Source organism: Impatiens glandulifera, chromosome 5, assembly GCF_907164915.1.
Source record: "Impatiens glandulifera chromosome 5, dImpGla2.1, whole genome shotgun sequence".
In the NCBI taxonomy this organism is placed as follows: Eukaryota; Viridiplantae; Streptophyta; class Magnoliopsida; order Ericales; family Balsaminaceae; genus Impatiens; species Impatiens glandulifera.
This window is the reverse complement of record NC_061866.1, coordinates 8777948-8802050: the sequence shown is the minus strand read 5'-3', so window position 1 is coordinate 8802050 and position 24103 is coordinate 8777948. Positions and strand designations below refer to the sequence as shown.

The 24103-nt window shown below is 29.1% G+C and overlaps 1 protein-coding gene and 2 non-coding genes across 3 annotated transcripts; 2 read left to right on the top strand and 1 right to left on the bottom strand.

Annotated features, from left to right (window-relative positions):
- Window positions 1–4564: 4564 nt before the first annotated feature.
- Window positions 4565–10961, bottom strand: LOC124938976. The gene is made up of 6 exons (XM_047479496.1): window positions 10956–10961; window positions 7252–7378; window positions 7106–7167; window positions 5662–7017; window positions 5471–5603; window positions 4565–5398 (listed from the first exon to the last, which is right to left on the bottom strand). Exons 1-6 carry the CDS (start codon window positions 10959–10961, stop codon window positions 4797–4799), a joined length of 2286 nt encoding a protein of 761 aa, XP_047335452.1. The 3' UTR covers window positions 4565–4796.
- An 82-nt stretch (window positions 10962–11043) lies between these two features.
- TRNAI-AAU lies at window positions 11044–11117 on the top strand. The gene has a single exon. It is a non-coding gene; the product is annotated as a tRNA-Ile (tRNA).
- Window positions 11118–12478: 1361 nt separating this feature from the next.
- TRNAV-CAC lies at window positions 12479–12552 on the top strand. Its single transcript has one exon. It is a non-coding gene; the product is annotated as a tRNA-Val (tRNA).
- Window positions 12553–24103: the final 11551 nt, after the last annotated feature.

Genomic DNA, 24103 nt, shown 5'->3' with positions numbered 1-24103 from the left:
TGACGATTGGTTACCTTGAATATTTCCGAGCTTTTTATCGGTTATTTTTTTATGTTTGACCATATTTTTGTTTTTATATTTTTATTATTGTTTTCTAAATGGTTAATCTCGTTGAGTTTTGACTGATTTTGTGGGGTTGAGTGTTGTTATGGTTAAAAAATCTTTTATTAATATAATGTAATATATATTAAATATTTAATAAATTAAGTTTAATTTTAAAAATTATTTTGACAGATAATTTTGACAATATATTATATTTTAAAAATGACTAATTGAGATTAGTTTAAAGTTAAAAAAATACATGAGATGACGCGTGGAATCGCAGCAATGTTTGTAAGGGGAATTTCTTCCGTACAAATCGATTATACTCAGACGGGCTAACTAAAAAATGACTCTCATTTAAGTTCTTTCTTTAATAGATCAAACAAACACTATTTTTTCTCTTTTATTATTTATTAAAATGCTAAAATTAGTGGACTATTTTTTTAACATTATGGGTCTTTTCCTATATTTATAAAATATATAATATATAGTAAAGAGAGAGATCAGAATCCTGCTTTATATGCAAAATTCTTTTCTTTCTCCATGATCAAAGGGAATCACTTTAGCATTCTAGAGGGGAGCCCTTTTTAAATAAAAAATAATAATAAGTAAAGAACTAATATTTAATAATTTAAAATATTTATACAAAAAAATAAAAATCATATTTAGCAACTTAATTCTTCAAATTAACTAGTGATCATTTATTATTGTTAAGTCTTTAAAAATAATTCATTTTAGAATATGTTAGCTATATATTTTACTCTAAATTTTATTTTCAACACTAACATATTTTTAAATATTTATTTATTATTATGCTATTGAGAGTAGATAGATTGAGACTTTGTTATGATTTATTTAAATAAATTTTACAAATATTATTTTTTTATTCATTTTATATCAATTGTATCATTTAATTTATCAATTAAATACAAAAAAATAATAATTATGTTTTTATTATTGTACCACTTTTTAAAAATTTAAACTCATCAATTTATTAAATAAATCATTAATTTATTTAAAAAATCTCAACAAAGATGCATGCTAATTTTTCACAAATAAAAAGCTAGTCAGATTCAACTTATTCATACTGGTTTATTTGCTAAACACTTAAATATATTTGATTTGAGATATTCGGTTTATTCAAATCGTAACGCTCAATACATTTAAATGAATTAATAGTTTACGTTTAATTATCATTCTTATTTGTTCGAGATTATTCAACTCATTCTTGAAGTATTTTTAATTTTATTACATACAATAATTATTCACTAAAACTATTATAGTACGTAATTTATTACACAATCACATAGTAAGAATTAATTTAACAGTTCGCATTATTTTTTCAATTGAAATAATTAATTACTTAGTTTGAACTTTAAAATTTTAGCTATATATTTTGGGTGGTCTTTTAGGTGGATTGAAAATTGTTGATTTTTTTTAAATTAGTCACAGACGGAATCTTAGTTATCTCTATTTACTCAAATAAATCTTTATTTTAAATTATTTTAAAACATATTAAAGATAAATATATATATATGTTACCTAGTTAATCCTTCTTTCTATAATTTTATTTTAATCTTTGACTACATATTATTGTGAGTGATTTTTTAATTAAATAATAAAACATTAAATTAGAAAAAGTAAAAATATAAGAGTAAGCAACTTTCCATTTTGGTGGGGATATTGTATGTCAAGAGAGGAGGGATCGCTTCTCTGCTAAGGAATGAAGTAATAATAGACAGCCATCAGTCAACAATGAAAAATTATTAATAAAAATAAAATTAAAAAATAAACTTTTATAACAAATGTTCAAATTAATATAACAAATTAAGTAGAAGGACAGATAAAAATTCATAAATTTGAATTGTGGTGAACTTAAAAAAAAAAAGTATTTTGAACGAGCTTAAAAAAATTTATTGAGAATATTGTGGATAAAATAAATATAAACGTAATTAAATAATGAACTAAATTGAAAATAAATTTAAAAATTAGCCGAGTCATGTATTTGTTTTTCAGGGTTAAACTTTTATATAGATTCGCCTTGTATTCGGCCAATTAAACAATCATAATACTTTGTCATCAATCATGCAAAAAATAAAATAAAATTTTATTTTGGTAATTATATTATATATTTGTATGAAATATGTTTCAGATTTTTAATACCATTATTTATTGAATTTGAATTTTATTTGTTATAAAGAATTTTGAATTATGAGTCATATTACTTTATGTATGTTCAAATAGGCCAAAATCAGACAATGGAAAAAGAAAGTTTTTTAAAAGACAAATATATTTGGCTTCATATGAGAATGTATTTATTTATGTATCTGAACTAAAAATAAAATTTTGAATCATCCATTTAAGTGTAATAAAACATAGAAAGTATTTTCTAAATTGAATTATTGTGTTTTAGAAATCTTCTAATATCATTTGTTTTCTCTCTCTATTTTTTAATGATCTCTAAAGACTAATGTTAAATATCACTATTTACTCAACAAGATTAGATTCTAATTATAAGGATTTGATGATATATGAGATCTTAGGTTGATTACAATAAGAGCATGAAGTTGGTTATTTATTAATCTTTTGAAAAAATGTTGTTATGATTTTAAAAATATTATTTGAATTTGTTGAATTATTATTTGTATTTAAAATTTGAATTTAATAAAAATAAAACAAATATATTTTAGTATTTTGATTGTTTAATTGAGTCACTGAAACAAATACAAAATATAATAATTGAGTTTTAATAAATAACAATTTAGAAAGAAAAAAAAGAAAAAGTGAGAAGTCATTACTTATGTTAGTTTTTTAAATTCAACAAGTAAATAAATAAATAAATAAAATCCAAAAGACCCTATATCAAACTAGCTCTTAACAATAATACAAAGTAATGGCTTGAAAATTTGTGTCACTTTTGAAAAAAGGGAAACCAACTTTGAGAATAAGGACGTTTTAATTGGGGTAGAAGAAAACTTGGAATAATTGGAAATCTTCCTTAGCATGGAAGATAATTAGTATTTTTTGTTAATTATTACAATTTTACTTTATTTTTAGTTTGTTTATTATTCACTATAAAATTAAATAGTTTAAAATTTAATTTATTATTTTAAATTATTTGAATGTTAAGATTGAAACAAAAAAAATTTGAGGACAAATTTTTTTTACCTCGATTGTGAGTCTTCACAATTGATGACAACAATGAGGGCAGATCAAGTAGAAAATGTGTTTTTCACATACTTTCATCCTATTTTGGAGATTTTTTTTTTACTATTATTTGCTTAATTTAATTTTTAAAAATCTTCTAGGACACCGTATACTATATTCTCTACAAAATTAAAATTTTATTTAATAAATATTTATTAATAAAAAAATTAACATTATATATATTAAAATTTTATTTTATTATTTATAAAATATAAAATATATATATATATATATATATATATATATATATATAGTGATTTTATATATTTAAATATTTAATTATTTCTATTAGTGATAAGACATAATCTAGGTGAAGTCGGGGTGTGAGACACAAATATAATTATTATCCATACCCTTTATTTATTTATTTATATATATATATATATATATATATATATATATATATATATATATATATATATATATATATATATATATATATATATATATAATTCAAATTGGGTTGGTGGTCGGAGATTGAGAATAAAATTAAAAAATATTATATCGCATTCGTCTAGAGGAAAAACTAAGATTGCGAAATGACAATTATTTAAATATGTTCATATCGCCGGAAAAACTAAGTGGTCAATATGTGAGGTTTTATTACACTTATTTGAAATGCGTTTATGCCTTTCTTCGTTCATGGTTCGATATTCTGATGTCCTATGTGTAGAGGAACCACACCAATTCATCTCGAACTTTGTGGTTAAACTCTACTGCGGTGACGATATTGTATGGGAGGTCCTGCGTCTCCATTTCTCCTGCCCGCTATACCCTTGCTTGGCCCTGTTGACAAATACTCTATTAATACTTAATACTCTGTTTAGATACATATTCAAATTATTATATTCAATTTTGTTTATTACTCTCTACATTTCTTCTCTCGTCTTAAGTTTAACTATCAACTATCAAGTTATTAAAATGTAAATTGAATACAAGGGGATGACGGATCTTGAATAAGTAACTATATTAAAATCGAATACATGTCAGATACAATATTTATTTATCCATTGATAGTGTATCTATTGTCCTCCAATACTTGTACTCCACAATTTAGATTTTTCTCACATCGATCTATCTCATCAAAACTTATTATTTCAACCTTCATTTTACACCTTTATCTATTATCTCATCAAACTTATATTATTTGGTATCAATTTATTCAATTTTAAAAATTAAAACTCATATATATCTTATTAAAATTAAAATTTATTATTTGCCACAACAAATACAACCACATTTCTTTTAAATATTTGTAGTGTGGTTAGACAAATTAAAATTGAAGTCGGATGAATATTAGTCTACTTTTCATAAACTAAACTAAAATAAATAAAAAAATAATTATTGAATTAACAAACTGGCCTTTATATTTCTAATTCTGTTACAATTTGACCCTTAAGAATTTTCATATGTATAAACTCAACTACAAACTTTTTCACAACGGTTATATGATCTCTTAGTTCTTCATAAGAACCAAATATGAAACAAAGTATTGAATAATTTACAAATCCAAATGGAGAAATTCAAGATAGAGGAGATTCAATCATCTAGAATCCATTCAATGGCGATAACAGATCTCTGGCGATCTCATCTAGAAGACAATTGAGCACCTGCTTCTCCACATCTCTAATGGTTTCTTCTCTCTCAGCAACACCAAAAATGGCGTCATTCCATCCTGAATCCCACATGCAGTTTATATCTGGATCCTTATTCACTAGTATGTCATTTTCAATCATATTAAACGGATTATCGATACTCTCATCTTCATTCATTCGAATCCTTCCATATGATTTTAGATTTCCGAACTCTACGTTTAATCGTCTCACCAATTCATCTAGAGAATCTATTCGGATTGACGATAGCTTTAGAGATCGATAATGTATAAACTCCTCTTGTCTTCTTCCTTTTCTTCGTATTATTTCATATCCACAATCTATTATAACCTTCTCGTCTTTTGCTTGATTGATACTGTAGTCGTTTATATGAAGAATGCTGATTGGAAAGTCGAGCTTGAAAAGTGCTACTGCTGTGTGAAGAAATTGTTGGCTTTTTATCAGTATTAACTTCAGATTTGCTTCATCTTCTGTCAATGCGAGTGGTTTTCTTGCATTGGACGGCGGAGAGACTGCGGTTCTTTCTTCACTGTTGCCTGCAATTTCATCGGGTAAGATTTACGATTATTCTGTAGCAGATGCAATTGAATGAATTTAGATTTACATACCGTTATGAAGTGAATCATCCTGATCTTTCTTCTTTTGATGCTTTAGTTGTTGGTCATTATTACTTAGGCTAGTTTGATCTGCATGATGACCAGTAAGATTAGTGGAATGTTCATCAGGTGCATTCATGATCATCTGCAAATCAAAATAATGGTGTTGGTCAGATCATTAGGGATGAAATATGTGTGTAATATAATGATGAGCTTACAGATTGGCGTGTAGCAGAAGCAGCAGCAGCAGCTTCTTTATCCAATTCTTTTGCATCTTTAAGCTTTACTGAACTCTCTTTTCCAGTTCGTTTGAAATTGTTCTTCTTTTCGTGCCTTTTCTCTTTTACATCGTTTGAAATAGGAACCTGATGCCTCAATGGTGTGGCGAAGTGGGGAAGAATTCCATTTTTCCTTTCAATTGGGACGACATTGAGAGATTTCACATCGATAGATTTCTCTTTAATTGATCTGCTGCTGATTTTTCCTTTTTGCACATTTGGTCTCGTTATGACGACCTCTTCAGATTTTCTGCTATTTGTCTGCAATTTTTGTGGTTGTTCATCCATTGGTTCTTTATCCAAGGGAAGATGATGATGATGATGCTTCTCTGGATCAACAATTCTATCCTTGGATCTTGAGGAATTTCTCAATTCTGTTTCACGCACTTTTTTCAAATCTCCTTGTTTTGAGTGGAGTGTGCTCTTGTTCCTAACACTACTACCAGTTCTTTCTTTTGGCGTTTTTCTCTCTTCAGACTTGACAACTGTTTCTCTCTCGAGTTTCTTCTTCTCTTGAAAACTGTTTTGAGTATTTGAATTTACTCGACTATTCTGTATCACAGATTTCCCAACTGCTAGATGTGTAATAGTGTGATTATTTCTGTTTCCAGAATCAGAATTCTTCGAGCCAGCAGCTGTTACTTTCTGTTCAGAACTGGATTCTTTCCTTGTATTATTTGTTCTTACATTGTTAGACATGTCGTCTAGTCCCATCAGTTTTGCAATGACACTAGAAATTCTTCCCTTCTCCCGATCATTATTTTTTCTCGGCTTATCAAACGAGAATCTAGGAAGAACAAGTTGCTTCTGCTTATTAGCTAATTCATTATTATCTACTTCATCATCATCTTCTTCTTCATCGAGCAATCTAATCTGGTTCTTTCTTTTCGGGGTACTCATATATTCAGAAGCCTCCTGCAAATTCACTAACATTCTTAGAGACTCTTCCAAGTCTATGGCCCCTTTCAGAAGTTGATTCCCAATTTCAACTGAATGTCGATCTATGTTAACCCCATTGGAGTATGCTCTGAGGATTTCATTCAATTTATGTGCTCCTTTCGATATATCGTTTATATGGCTAACTGAACGACAATGTGATTGATTGTTGTTAGTACCATTTGAGCCTATGAGTTTAATCCCATTCTCGAGTGCAAACTTAAGAACCATTGAGAAATCTCCGATCTTGGGGGTGTTTTGATTTTGTTGGCCTCCTTTAAACGGTACAATAATCATATTAGATCTTTTATGTTGTTTTGTTGGTTTGAAATTGAGATCCCCCACCTGCAGCCAAGTGGGATGAAGAAAATTTTCTCAAAGTTTTATTCTTTTCAGTATGATTATCTTAAGTGGATGATGAAAATCAACTTACTGATTCTAGTGTTTTGATTTGTCTGCTTCCCTGGTTAGCTTGTTTTGGATTTCCATATGCATCTGGTAATATATTATAAACTAGTCTAATATGGAATTTGATACTAATAATAATACAACAATACACAAACTGACTGATTCACTGACCTGAAGTAGTAACTGTAAGTTGTGATGAAGCCGAGGACAATCGCTCTTTTCGCAATCTTAGATCGTTTAACAGCTTCTGTGCAAAATCTGACTTTGTTGTTGACATTATTCTTCTCTCTTTTTCTAACTATGTAGAAAATAGTATGTATTCCTTAGTGTGTTATATTTAGATTTTAGATTGAGTTTGCAGTTGGGGCGACCTTTTACCAACCAACCTGAGGGGATATATATAGTTTTTTTTTTCTCTAGGGTTTGGTTGGGAGGGTATTCTCAAAGTTGGGTGAGATGGGTGGTGTCAATTGTAGCAATTGAGTTTTCTTGACTTTCATTATAATCTAAGCAAGTAAACATGTCAGATATCAACTTCTTACCCAAGACTTGCTTTTTTTCTTCTTTTTTCAGTTCTTTTGATTCCTTTCTTTCATATTGGATATTTACTTTTGAAGTGGTAGGTGGATGGATGAATCAGATTCTTCCTATCTATGATCGATTAAGGTGTTTGTCTTTACCTGTTAGATTTTTATGATAGATAGATGCTTGGATATGTCTTTTTTTATAGACTTTTTACTTAACTTTGTGACCAGGGTTTATTAGGGGTAATTAGTTTTTTTTTTTTAAAAAGATTTTTTTGTTATTTAATTAAAAATGTTCCAAAATAGTGAAAGGAAATTGTTGGGCAACAACAATACAATGTTTCTAACTAACTATCTCGCATTAAATTGAGTGATTCTCGGTCTTTGACATGTTTTCTAGAACTAGGGTTAGAGGGTGAACGAAGGGTAAAATTAATTCATATTAAATTCAAATTAAATTTATTAAATTTATTAAATTTGTAATCTGTGATTAGTATGAATTGGATTTGGTTTGAATGATCCAAATAAAAAAAAATCTATATTGATAATATTAAGTTATTGAATGAATATTGATCCATCTAATTTTGATCACTATTAATTTGCATTTTTTTTCATAATTAAAGTTTGAAGTATATTTTTAATGCAAAATGAGATGTTTAAATTTTTTATGTATAATATTTGTATTTAATTTATATCAGTTTAGATATAAAATTGTATATCTAGCTAATATAGTGAAGCCTCAATTTTAGTTGATGGAATGGCATTCCATTGGATTACTACAATATAAAATATTTGTGTGTGAGTAATTCTACTCTAATTCAAACTTAATTTAAACCTAAATAGTTGATCTAATTTAGTAATTTAAATTAGTTTTGTATTTTGAATTAATTTGCTAAATATTCACTCTTTTAGCTTCATATTTAAATTCTTTGCAACTCTTGTCATAAAAAAACATTACTTTAATAGTTGAAACTATATTCATTATGAAAACTGATAAGGATGAGATGTGTATAAAATTCTCCATAGCATTTTCCTGAAAATTCTTCTTTTATCATTTTATTCATTATCTACGTGTCGATAAAAAAAACCATATTATAAACTTATTAATATTCCATCAATCAAATAACAGAATATAAAAACACATGATTTTAGCATGATTTTACAAGAGTAAATTTTTGGAACCTTTAAGATGTTCTTACAAATTGAGATTTACAATCTTTAAAACACATTATCTTCATCTTTATAGATGACATATAAATATAAAATATAAATATTCACCAATGGTGAAAATAACTAAATATAGGGAGATAAGAGAAAGTAGCCGTCTCACGAAATTGAAGATGGTCGGAAGAGTTTTCTCGCTGTTGAAGAAAAATAAATTTTCTTCTGTGTTTTTTTGTCTCCTTTTCTCTTTCTTTTCTATGTATGTCCAAACTCAATATGTTGAACATAAAAAAAATGTTTTATGAGTATATGGTCTTTTTAAACCATCCTTAAGTTTTAGATACAAGCTAAAATGTTTCATTTCTTTTAGAAATGTCTTCTTGAACATTAATTAAACAGTAATTATAAACAAAAACTTTGGGTTAATGGTTTAAATTTTTCGAATATTAAATAAAAATAAATTTTGAATGAATGGTTATAAATATTATTTATAAAATAAATATCTTAAATAAAATAAATTTTATTTTTAATTTTGAAAAAATATATTAATCGTTTTCATTGGTTAAGAATTATATTTAAATATATTTTAAAATTTGGCATCTGTAGTTAATTAAAATATAAATTTATCTACACAATTTAGTTTGTAACCATTTAAAAAGTCAAATGACACTAAGGTCATGGTCAACAATAGACTTTATAGTTTATAATATAGATATAATGGAACGAAACTTAAAAAACATTTATCATTCCAATCGAGAATATTATACCATTAGTCGAGGAATGAATTCGACGACTCGTTAATGGTTGGTTGGTTAATATAGAAAATTCATAAGTTGTTGTGCCCGAACACATCATAAGATCCCATGTAGATATAGATGGTACATTAATCGATTGTTTGAAAATGCCAACAAATATGGGGAATCATGGACTTCTTAATTAGGTCGGTAATGATATTGAGAGATTTATTGAGCTCAATGAGAACATCAAATTATTAGAGGAGACCGATTGAGTTAGAATGATGGTGAATCATTCCGATTCACATATTCGTTACCAGAAATCAATCTGTGTTGATAACGGAACACATATGTATAAGGTGATGGTATGACCTAAACTTTCTATTGTTGTGTCTCCTTCATTAGGAACAAACACATCGAATCCACATGTGTTAGAGTCATTGACTTTATTTAGGCAAACAAGAGAGTCAATGATAACCCTAGTTTACGTTGACTTCAGAAATAATAAATATGTTAATAATAAAAAATGGGTGCAGTATTTTGTCTATTATATTTTATAATATAAAATTGTCATTACAGAAATCTTGACTTCAGAAACCGCCAAGAAAATAAAATTAATGGAATAAATATTAACAAAAGAATCTTGACCTCTAAAAACAATCAAGATTTGATTGAAACATCAACGTCAATTAACAAATATTTTGACAAACATAAAACCATTAAAATTTGATTAACATAACAATCGTCAAATTAAGAAATACTATAGTAGTTTTAGCGTATAAAGTACCGTTTATAAATCAAATCAAACATATATACTTGAGCTTCATGCTAATAACATGAAGGTTGCAAGTTCGAAACTTGCATTGACCATTATTAATATCGGTTTTCTTGATAGGTAATAAACTCACAAATTAACTATAGTTGATTACTCTCAAACAATTTATTTTTTTCATTTTTGAACTAGTTTGGTTCGGTATATAGTGTTAATAAGTCGTGTTGCATAATAAACTACTATAGTAGTTTATGTGTATAGAGTACCGCTTATAAATCAAATCTATTATACTTGAGCTTCGTGTTAATAACGTAAATGTTGCAAGTTCGAAACCTGCATTGTCCATTATTAATTTTGGGTTTCATGATGTGTAATAACTCATAAATTAACCGTCGTTGATTACTCTCACAGATTTTTTTTTTTTTTTTTATTTTTGGACTAGTTCGATTTGGTATATAAGTGTTAATAAGTCGCATTGCATAATAAACTACTATAGTTATTTTTTTGAATAATGTCCTACTTATAAATCAAATCTAGAATACTCGAGTATATATGAAAGTTAAGTTCTAACAATGCGTATGTCGTAAGTTCGAGACCTGTATAGGCCTTTATTAATATAAAGACCTATCAGCTCAGTTGGTTAGAGCGTTGGGTTAATAACGAGAAGGTCGCATGTGAGACCTCCATAGGCCATTATTAATATTGTGTTTAGTGTTGAATAATAAACCCACAAATTAACTACCTTTGTTTACTCTTAAACAAATATAAAGGCCTATTAGCTCAGTTGGTTAGAGCGTCGTGCTAATAACGCGAAGGTCGCAGGTTCGAGACCTGCATAGGCCATTATTTATTTTGGTTAGAGTGTGCAATAAACCCACAAATTAACCACTTGTTTATTCTCACCAAAATATATTTTTTTCATTTTTGGACTAGTATGATTAGGTATATAAGTGTTAATAAGTTGTGTTACATAATAATTTTTTATAGCTGTTTTAACGAATAAAATACCGTTTTATAGATAATCTTTAATATTGAGTTTTATTACGTGCAATAAGCCCACATTAACCACTATTTACTCTCACAAAAGTAATATTTTTTCATTTTTGAACTAGTTTTGATTAGGTATATACGTATTAATAAGTTGCGTTGCATAATAAGCTAGGGTAGTGGTTTTAGCAAATAAAATACCGTTTATATATCAAATCTAGTATATTTGAGCATTAATCATTGTTCGATTCGAAAGGAAAACTTAGAACTTTCAACACCATTTACTCACAATTTTTTTTTGACTAGTCTGATTCGGTATATAAGTGTTAATAAGTCTCGTTGCATAATAAACTACTATAGTAGTTTTAGTGATTAAATTACCGCTTATATTATCAAATTTAGTATACTTGAGTATTTATGATTGTTAAATTCGAAAAGAACATTAGGACTTTCAGGTTAGAGCGTCGGGCTAATAATGCGAATGTCAAAAGATACAGACATGCATAATTAACCACCGTATAATAGTTTGAGAGAATATAGTAGCTTTAGCAAATAAAGTACGGCTTATAAATCAAATCTAGCACACTTGAGCATTTATGATAGGTTCGTAAGGAACCTTGGGACTTTCAGCACCATTTACTCTCACACAATTATTCTTTTTTCATATTTGGACTCGTTTGATTCAGTATATAAGTGTTAAAAAGCCGCCTTACATAATAAACCACTATAGTAGTTTTGGTGAATAAAATACCGCTTATAAATTAAATCTAGCAGACTTGAATATTAATGATAGTTAAGTTTGGTTCGAAACGAACATTGGGACTTTCAGTAATCGCGGTTGACCGATGCATTTACTCCACAATGTTATCATTATGATGATATAGAAGATCTTTTCTGAAAAATTGGTGAAGGTGGTCGGTAAATACATTGATCTTTGAATATATTCAAACTCATTAACACTAAATTTTATGCTATTTTGTTCGTTGGTGATTTTTTTTAATTATATTTTTATTTTTACTCACAAATGGTTAATCTTGTTGTATTTTGGGTTTGTTTGTTAACAAGGTGAACACTCATATTTTGTATTACTTTTTTTTTTTTGTCATTTTTAAACGACTATTATTTATATCATATTTAATTTACATTTTAAAAGGAATAGTTAAGATCTTTTATAGTATTTATTTAAATATATTTCATTATTTTAAATTAACACATTAGTCTGGGTGGTGTAGTTGGTTATCACGTTAGTCTCACACACTAAAGGTCCCCGGTTCGAACCCGGGCTTAGACATTATTTTTATGAATTGACGTTCAACTTACATCCTAGCTCGAACGAACACCGATAAAAAAAAAAAAGTGATCATCTCGTGACCCTAGATTGGTTAGGTTTCTTTTTATCATAATATAAAATATTTACACTAGGTGCAAACATATACTTTAAACCTTTAGAAATTCAATACAAATTAAATTAAAAAAAATTAGAACATGGAGGAGGTTACCATTACACCCTAAGTTTTGTTAGGGGTCAAAGTTACTTCTGTTTCTCTTCTCAATCTTTCCAAATCCAAAACCATCAAAATTTGATTGATTGACATAACAATAGTCAAGTATAAAATATCTTAACTACACCAAAACTATCAAGATTTGATTGACATAACAATAGTAAATTATGAAATATTTTAACACACCAAACCACCAAGATTTGATTGACATAACAATTGTCAATTATAAATATCTTGACACACCAAAATCATCAAAATTTGATTGACATAATAATCTTCAATTATGAAATATCTTAGACACAACAAACTCATCAAAAAAAAAATCTAATTGATGATAAACTAAAACATTTTGACTTACCAAAAACCCGATAGAGTGAAATGTTACACCTATCCTAGCATAAAAGATGAAGATCTTTAAAAATATCATGATAGTCTCTCGTGAGACTTGTTAGGTTTGATCTATATCTCAATACTTTCAACCATTTTTAAAATATAATAAGTCCTAATATATTGAGTATTATAATGAAGTGTCTATTAGTCAAACTTGGAATAACATTTTTTGAAACAAAATATTTTTCAAACTCTATCAAAAATGAACATTCTATATACACCTAAATTTATACTACCCAATTTAAATAAATAAAAATAAATTAATAATAATTATATACTATTTTTTAGAAGAAAAGAAAATGGCAAACAAGACATAAACAATTTGATTTAAGTCAAAAAAGTTAAACTAAAATACTAGCCTAAGCCAATGGCTCAGCACAAACCAATAGCAGGAAGGCCCACCGCAAAGAAAATTCTCATATAGCCAATTGAGTGTAAAATAAAATAAATAAAGAGACATGGGTCTCTTTGTAACAAGGAGAGAAGATTGGGGACTTTGCGTGATTAAAAAGTTGAAATCTCTTGTTTCCACATAACTAGTCCTTTTTATATTCCAAATTTGGTGTTCCAAACTACACCACTTTCAAAAAAAATTGGTTAAAAGTGAGAATAATAAGTAAGGTGGAGCATCAAATCTGAAAACAACAAATCTGAGGTGCTTTTTCACTCTCTTGTTGACCTTTATTGACGACGAAGATCTTAAAAGTACTCCTCCACAAAACAACGAAGATCAACGGACGTTGTCTCATCTTCTTCGCATCAACAAAGGAGATATAAGCTTCATCACCTTAGTCCGAAATCAAAGACTCCGAGAGCCGGTCAATCTTCCTATAAAAGGCTTCATATCCAGAAGAAAAAAAATGAATAGAGGAGAAATAGAGGAGAATGGAGGAAGAACAAAGAAGAAGATAAACAAAACATGTTTATATATTCTATTTATTTTTTTGAAAAGCATAGAGGTTCCAGGTTGCATCGTTATTGAGATCCGCAGGGTGGCAGAGACTTCGATTGTACTTATACTTTAAATATTAATATATTTAATAAATTAATTAAGTATTATTATGCCCCAAAATGTTTATTTGAATTGAACTCCCATTCTAATGGCCGGCCCTATCTATATATATATAATGATGCTTAATTTTTAAAGTGTCCGGATTGCCGGGTCGAGAGCTGTGGTTAATTTGGATACTTAGGTCGGATTGTGGGTTGACTCGTTTTTAAATTTAAAACGGTTAAAAATAAAATTAAAAATGCTAGAGGTATGTTTCGAACTTGCAACCTAACAAAACAAGTACAACTCTTTAACCAACTAGGCTACAAAGACTTTATATTTTAAATTCAACACCAAATTTGATAAACGCGGGACGTTTTAATATTAATATAAGTTCAACTTTTTAACTAAATAATCTATATATATATAATGATGCTTAATTTTTAAAGTGTCCGGATTGGCGGGTCGAGAGTTGTGGTTAATTTGGATACTTGGGTCGGATTGTGGGTTGACCCGTTTTTAAATTTAAAACGGTTAAAAATAAAATTAAAAATGCTAGAGGTATGTTTCGAACTTGCAACCTAACAAAATAAGTACAACTCTTTAACCAACTAGGCTACAAAGACTTTATATTTTAAATTCAACACCAAATATGATAAACGCGGGACGTTTTAATATTAATATAAGTTCAACTTTTTAACTAACTAATCTATATATATATAATGATGCTTAATTTTTAAAGTGTCCGGATTGGCGGTCGAGAGCTGTGGTTAATTTGGATACTTGGGTCGGATTGTGGGTTGACCCGTTTTTAAATTTAAAATGGTTAAAAATAAAATTAAAAATGCTAGAGGTATGTTTCGAACTCGCAACCTAACAAAACAAGTACAACTCTTTAACCAACTAGGCTACAAAGACTTTATATTTTAAATTCAACACCAAATTTGATAAACGCGGGGTTCAACTTTTTAACTAACTAATCTATATATATAATGATACTTAATTTTTAAAGTGTCCGGATTGGCGGTCTAGAGCTGTGGTTAATTTGGATACTTGGGTCGGATTGTGGGTTGACCCGTTTTTAAATTTAAAACGGTTAAAAATAAAATTAAAAATGCTAGAGGTATGTTTCGAACTTGCAACCTAACAAAACAAGTACAACTCTTTAACCAACTAGGCTACAAAGACTTTATATTTTAAATTCAACACCAAATATGATAAACGCGGGACGTTTTAATATTAATATAAGTTCAACTTTTTAACTAACTAATCTATATATATATAATGATGCTTAATTTTTAAAGTGTCCGGATTGGCGGTCGAGAGCTGTGGTTAATTTGGATACTTGGGTCGGATTGTGGGTTGACCCGTTTTTAAATTTAAAATGGTTAAAAATAAAATTAAAAATGCTAGAGGTATGTTTCGAACTCTCAACCTAACAAAACAAGTACAACTCTTTAACCAACTAGGCTACAAAGACTTTATATTTTAAATTCAACACCAAATTTGATAAACGCGGGACGTTTTAATATTAATATAAGTTCAACTTTTTAACTAACTAATCTATATATATATATAATGATGCTTAATTTTTAAAATGTCCGGATTGGCGGGTCGAGAGCTGTGGTTAATTTGGATACTTGGGTCGGATTGTGGGTTGACCCGTTTTTAAATTTAAAACGGTTAAAAATAAAATTAAAAATGCTAGAGGTATGTTTCGAACTCGCAACCTAACAAAACAAGTACAACTCTTTAACCAACTAGGCTACAAACACTTTATATTTTAAATTCAACACCTAATTTGATAAACGCGGGACGTTTTAATATTAATATAAGTTCAACTTTTTAACTAACTAAACTATATATATATAATGATGCTTAATTTTTAAAGTGTCCGGATTGCCGGGTCGAGAGTTGTGGTTAATTTGGATACTTGGGTCGGATTGTGGGTTGACCCGCTTTTATATTTAAAACGGTTAAAAATAAAATTGCTAGAGGTATGTTTCGAATTTGCAACCTAACAAAACAAATACAACTCTTTAACCAACTAGGTTAAAAAGACTTTATATTTTAAATTCAACACCAAATTTGATAGCCTTTAGATATAATGATGCTTAATTTTTAAAGTGTCCGGATTTGCGGGTCGAGAGCTGTGGTTAATTTGGAAAGTTGGGTCGGATTGTGGGTTGACCCGTTTTTAAATTTAAAACGGTTAAAAATAAAATTAAAAATGCTAGAGGTATGTTTCGAACTCGCAACCTAACAAAACAAGTACAACTCTTTAACCAACTAGGCTACAAAGACTTTATATTTTAAATTCAACACCAAATTTGATAAACGCGGGACGTTTTAATATTAATATAAGTTCAACTTTTTAACTAACTAATCTATATATATATATAATGATGCTTAATTTTTAAAGTGTCCGGATTGGCGGGTCGAGAGCTGTGGTTAATTTGGATACTTGGGTCGGATTGTGGGTTGACCCGTTTTTAAATTTAAAACGGTTAAAAATAAAATTAAAAATGCTAGAGGTATGTTTCGAACTTGCAACTTAACAAAACAAGTACAACTATTTAACCAACTAGGCTACAAAGACTTTATATTTTAAATTCAACACCAAATATGATAAACGCGAGACATTTTAATATTAATATAAGTTCAATTTTTTAACTAACTAATCTATATATATATAATGATACTTTATTTTTAAAGTGTCCGGATTGGCGGTCGAGAGCTGTGGTTAATTTGGATACTTGGGTCGGATTGTGGGTTGACCCGTTTTTAAATTTAAAACGGTTAAAAATAAAATTAAAAATGATAGAGGTATGTTTCGAACTTGCAACCTAACAAAACAAGTACAACTCTTTAACCAACTAGGCTACAAAGACTTTATATTTTAAATTCAACACCAAATATGATAAACGCGGGGTTCAACTTTTTAACTAACTAATCTATATATATAATGATACTTAATTTTTAAAGTGTCCGGATTGGCGGTCTAGAGCTGTGGTTAATTTGGATACTTGGGTCGGATTGTGGGTTGACCCGTTTTTAAATTTAAAACGGTTAAAAATAAAATTAAAAATGCTAGAGGTATGTTTCGAACTTGCAACCTAACAAAACAAGTACAACTCTTTAACCAACTAGGTTAAAAAGACTTTATATTTTAAATTCAACACCAAATTTGATAGCCTTTAGATATAATGATGCTTAATTTTTAAAGTGTCCGGATTTGCGGGTCGAGAGTTGTGGTTAATTTGGAAAGTTGGGTCGGATTGTGGGTTGACCCGTTTTTAAATTTAAAACGGTTAAAAATAAAATTAAAAATGCTAGAGGTATGTTTCGAACTCGCAACCTAACAAAACAAGTACAACTCTTTAACCAACTAGGCTACAAAGACTTTATATTTTAAATTCAACACCAAATTTGATAAACGCGGGACGTTTTAATATTAATATAAGTTCAACTTTTTAACTAACTAATCTATATATATATAATGATACTTAATTTTTAAAGTGTTCGGATTGGCGGTCGAGAGCTGTGGTTAATTTGGATACTTGGGTCGGATTGTGGGTTGACCCGTTTTTAAATTTAAAACGGTTAAAAATAAAATTAAAAATGCTAGAGGTATGTTTCGAACTTGCAACCTAACAAAACAAGTACAACTCTTTAACCAACTAGGCTACAAAGACTTTATATTTTAAATTCAACACCAAATATGATAAACGCGGGGTTCAACTTTTTAACTAACTAATATATATATATAATGATACTCAATTTTTAAAGTGTCCGGATTGCCGGTCGAGAGCTGTGGTTAATTTGGATACTTGGGTCGGATTGTGGGTTGACCCGTTTTTAAATTTAAAACGGTTAAAAATAAAATTAAAAATGCTAGAGGTATGTTTCGAACTTGCAACCTAACAAAACAAGTACAACTCTTTAACCAACTAGGCTACAAAGACTTTATATTTTAAATTCAACACCAAATATGATAAACGCGGGACATTTTAATATTAATATAAGTTCAACTTTTTAACTAACTAATCTATATATATATAATGATACTTAATTTTTAAAGTGTCCGGATTGGCGGTCGAGAGCTGTGGTTAATTTGGATACTTGGGTCGGATTGTGGGTTGACCCGTTTTTAAATTTAAAACGGTTAAAAATAAAATTAAAAATGCTAGAGGTATGTTTCGAACTTGCAACCTAACAAAACAAGTACAACTCTTTAACCAACTAGGCTACAAAGACTTTATATTTTAAATTCAACACCAAATATGATAAACGCGGGGTTCAACTTTTTAACTAACTAATCTATATATATAATGATACTTAATTTTTAAAGTGTCCGGATTGGCGGTCTAGAGCTGTGGTTAATTTGGATACTTGGGTCGGATTGTGGGTTGACCCGTTTTTAAATTTAAAACGGTTAAAAATAAAATTAAAAATGCTAGAGGTATGTTTCAAACTTGCAACCTAACAAAACAAGTACAACTCTTTAACCAACTAGGCTACAAAGACTTTATATTTTAAATTCAACACCAAATATGATAAACGTGGGACGTTTTAATATTAATATAAGTTCAACTTTTTAACTAACTAATCTATATATATATAATGATGCTTAATTTTTAAAGTGTCCGGATTGGCGGTCGAGAGCTGTGGTTAATTTGGATACTTGGGTCGGATTGTGGGTTGACCCGTTTTTAAATTTAAAATGGTTAAAAATAAAATTAAAAATGCTAGAGGTATGTTTCGAACTCGCAACCTAACAAAACAAGTACAACTCTTTAACCAACTAGGCTACAAAGACTTTATATTTTAAATTCAACACCTAATTTGATAAACGCGGGACGTTTTAATATTAATATAAGTTCAACTTTTTAACTAACTAATCTATATATATATAATGATGCTTAATTTTTAAAGTGTCCGGATTGCCGGATCGAGAGCTGTGGTTAATTTGGATACTTGGGTCGGATTGTGGGTTGACCCGTTTTTAAATTTAAAACGGTTAAAAATAAAATTAAAAATGCTAGAGGTATGTTTCGAACTCTCAACCTAACAAAACAAGTACAACTCTTTAACCAACTAGGCTACAAAGACTTTATATTTTAAATTCAACACCAAATTTGATAAACGCGGGACGTTTTAATATTAATATAAGTTCAACTTTTTAACTAACTAATCTATATATATATATAATGATGCTTAATTTTTAAAATGTCCGGATTGGCGGGTCGAGAGCTGTGGTTAATTTGGATACTTGGGTCGGATTGTGGGTTGACCCGTTTTTAAATTTAAAACGGTTAAAAATAAAATTAAAAATGCTAGAGGTATGTTTCGAACTCGCAACCTAACAAAACAAGTACAACTCTTTAACCAACTAGGCTACAAAGACTTTATATTTTAAATTCAACACCAAATTTGATAAACGCGGGACGTTTTAATATTAATATAAGTTCAACTTTTTAACTAACTAATCTATATATATATAATGATGCTTAATTTTTAAAGTGTCCAGATTGGCGGGTCGAGAGCTGTGGTTAATTTGGATACTTGGGTCGGATTGTGGGTTGACCCGTTTTTAAATTTAAAACGGTTAAAAATAAAATTAAAAATGCTAGAGGTATGTTTCGAACTTGCAACTTAACAAAACAAGTACAACTATTTAACCAACTAGGCTACAAAGACTTTATATTTTAAATTCAACACCAAATATGATAAACGCGAGACATTTTAATATTAATATAAGTTCAATTTTTTAACTAACTAATCTATATATATATAATGATACTTAATTTTTAAAGTGTCCGGATTGGCGGTCGAGAGCTGTGGTTAATTTGGATACTTGGGTCGGATTGTGGGTTGACCCGTTTTTAAATTTAAAACGGTTAAAAATAAAATTAAAAATGCTAGAGGTATGTTTCGAACTTGCAACCTAACAAAACAAGTACAACTCTTTAACCAACTAGGCTACAAAGACTTTATATTTTAAATTCAACACCAAATATGATAAACGCGGGGTTCAACTTTTTAACTAACTAATCTATATATATAATGATACTTAATTTTTAAAGTGTCCGGATTGGCGGTCTAGAGCTGTGGTTAATTTGGATACTTGGGTCGGATTGTGGGTTGACCCGTTTTTAAATTTAAAACGGTTAAAAATAAAATTAAAAATGCTAGAGGTATGTTTCGAATTTGCAACCTAACAAAACAAGTAGAACTCTTTAACCAACTAGGCTACAAAGATTTTATATTTTAAATTCAACACCAAATATGATAAACGTGGGACGTTTTAATATTAATATAAGTTCAACTTTTTAACTAACTAATCTATATATATATATAATGATGCTTAATTTTTAAAGTGTCCGGATTGACGGTCGAGAGCTGTGGTTAATTTGGATACTTGGGTCGGATTGTGGGTTGACCCGTTTTTAAATTTAAAATGGTTAAAAATAAAATTAAAAATGCTAGAGGTATGTTTCGAACTCGCAACCTAACAAAACAAGTACAACTCTTTAACCAACTAGGCTACAAAGACTTTATATTTTAAATTCAACACCTAATTTGATAAAGGCGGGACGTTTTAATATTAATATAAGTTCAACTTTTTAACTAACTAATCTATATATATATAATGATGCTTAATTTTTAAAGTGTCCGGATTGCCGGATCGAGAGCTGTGGTTAATTTGGATACTTGGGTCGGATTGTGGGTTGACCCGTTTTTAAATTTAAAATGGTTAAAAATAAAATTAAAAATGCTAGAGGTATGTTTCGAACTTGCAACCTAACAAAACAAGTACAACTCTTTAACCAACTAGGCTACAAAGACTTTATATTTTAAATTCAACACCAAATCTGATAAACGCGGGACGTTTTAATATTAATATAAGTTCAACTTTTTAACTAACTAATCTATATATATATATATAATGATGCTTAATTTTTAAAGTGTCCGGATTGGCGGGTCGAGAGCTGTGGTTAATTTGGATACTTGGGTCGGATTGTGGGTTGACCCGTTTTTAAATTTAAAACGGTTAAAAATAAAATTAAAAATGCTAGAGGTATGTTTCGAACTCGCAACCTAACAAAACAAGTACAACTCTTTAACCAACTAGGCTACAAACACTTTATATTTTAAATTCAACACCTAATTTGATAAACGCGGGACGTTTTAATATTAATATAAGTTCAACTTTTTAACTAACTAAACTATATATATATAATGATGCTTAATTTTTAAAGTGTCCGGATTGCCGGGTCGAGAGCTGTGGTTAATTTGGATACTTGGGTCGGATTGTGGGTTGACCCGCTTTTATATTTAAAACGGTTAAAAATAAAATTGCTAGAGGTATGTTTCGAATTTGCAACCTAACAAAACAAATACAACTCTTTAACCAACTAGGTTAAAAAGACTTTATATTTTAAATTCAACACCAAATTTGATAGCCTTTATATATAATGATGCTTAATTTTTAAAGTGTCCGGATTGGCGGGTCGAGAGCTGTGGTTAATTTGGAAACTTGGGTCGGATTGTGGGTTGACCCGTTTTTAAATTTAAAACGGTTAAAAATAAAATTAAAAATGCTAGAGGTATGTTTCGAACTCGCAACCTAACAAAACAAGTACAACTCTTTAACCAACTAGGCTACAAACACTTTATATTTTAAATTCAACACCTAATTTGATAAACGCGGGACGTTTTAATATTAATATAAGTTCAACTTTTTAACTAACTAAACTATATATATATAATGATGCTTAATTTTTAAAGTGTTCGGATTGCCGGGTCGAGAGCTGTGGTTAATTTGGATATTTGGGTCGGATTGTGGGTTGACCCGCTTTTATATTTAAAACGGTTAAAAATAAAATTGCTAGAGGTATGTTTCGAACTTGCAACCTAACAAAACAAATACAACTCTTTAACCAACTAGGTTAAAAAGACTTTATATTTTAAATTCAACACCAAATTTGATAAACGCGGGACGTTTTAATATTAATATAAGTTCAACTTTTTAACTAACTAATATATAATGATGTTGAGTAAATGGATAATTGGGTCGGATTGTGGGTTGACTCATCCATAAACTTAAAACGGTTAAAAATAAAATAAAAAATGTTATCCGTTATTTTTTTTCACGGTTTTTATATTATTACTCGTGCAAATGCACGGGCTAAATGCTAGTTAGATGTAACAAAGCTAAGTGGAAACTCAAATGACACTGTTTCATTTCTTCCATATGTTGACATGCCTAAGTAGTATCATGCTATAACATTTGTTTGATCTTAAAAAAAAATCATTATGATAACTCTAGGTTTTTAAAAAGATCAAAGTATAGTTTGTTGTATAGGAGAATAGAGTAAAAATTTCATAAAGAAGGCTAAATGATTGTGAGGGGTTGATTTTAAGACATTTCTTGAGAATCCAAAATACCATAAGTTCAAGGTATGAAAACCTTATGAATCATACATATTAAGATCGATACACAAAACTGATGAACAAAACTAAGAGACTAAAAATAAATGACAAGATCAAGGTATGAAAACCTTATGAATCATACATATTAAGATACACAAAACTGATGAACAAAACTAAGAGACTAAAAATAAATGACAAGAAATTAAATATAAATTTTTGCACATACATATTAATTATGCAATAAATGAATGAGTGTACAATCTTTATGAAATAAAATCTCTTCGGGACTCTCTTGCAAATGAAATTGAGCTCCAAGTTCATACAAGTACATTTCATTTAGAGTCTATTTTGTTGAGGTGTTTTATTAGGGTTATATGAAATTCACATACAGGTATATAAAAGAAAATTTAAAATATATAAACGTATCATATTCTTTTTGGCATTCCCCAATGAATTTCCAACTTTTGAGCAAAAACAAGTAAATGTTTACTGTAGCAATACTGGGGTCAATCAAAAGATTAATATGAAATGAATATATTTTTCATTTCATATTTAAATTATTTGAGTAATCCCAGTCTTTAGCACCCCAAAAATTGGAAAACATTAGGAAAACCTAACAAGAATTTGACACTTTAAAACACAAACTCAAACAAAATTTATGTAACAAAACATAGAGAAACGGTGTCTTACAATACAATATAAATAAGATCAAAATCTGTAAATCTTCGATCGATCTATCAAGATCTAAGATGACCGGAACAAATGGAGAAACAAGAGAGAGAAGATCTGAGTAATAAAATTTGAAGAACAAGGAGGAGGAGTTTACAAGAAAGAAAGTAAGAATGATCTAACTATGAAAGAAAATATGGATATTTAACCATCTTTGTGATTCTAGATCCTTCTTTTTTATTTATTTTTTTATTAAATTCAAATGCCTCTCTTTTATACGTGTCGGAATCCCAGCGAAGGCAGGCAACCATGATGTCCTCTGCTACTTGTATGCTTCATTTGTCCTTCACTTGTTGTTTATTTCTTTTTCTGAACACATTATTTGTTAGGTTTAGGGTTTAGGGATTGATGGAGTAAATGCCACCCTTGCGGAGGATTCCGGGTGCGTCTCGCGAAAACGGGTGCATCTCGCGAATGCGTCTCGCGAATTCGGGTGCATCTCGCGAATGCGTCTCGCAAATGCGGGTGCGTCTCGCGGGTGTGTCTCGCGGGTGTGTCTCGCAAATGCGGTTACAATATATGGGAGGCACTCTTGACGGTAGTACAATATGGTTTACTATTGTTGCACGCTTATGCTCAAGATAAGCGTTTGCCTTATATATCTCTACATATGTATGGTCATACCTCTACTTTTGGTTTTTGTATGTTTAATTATATTTTTGATGAATATCATTGAGGGTTGAACTTCTCTAATTTCCATTGTTCAGGGAAAGATCTGAGAGGCCAGGAGACTGGGTTCCAGCAGAGGATGTTTCTTGCAAGCAAGAGAATGATACGTTTCAGGATTGCTCTGA

What these genes read in the sequence shown, in the direction of transcription:
- LOC124938976 (XM_047479496.1), bottom strand. An exon ending in ACTTACAGTTACTACTTCAG is followed by an intron (nt 7,168 to 7,251) that starts GTCAGTGAATCA and finishes ATATATTACCAG; the next exon opens with ATGCATATGGAAATCCAAAA. An exon ending in AATCTGTAAGCTCATCATTA is followed by an intron (nt 5,604 to 5,661) that starts TATTACACACAT and finishes TTTGATTTGCAG; the next exon opens with ATGATCATGAATGCACCTGA.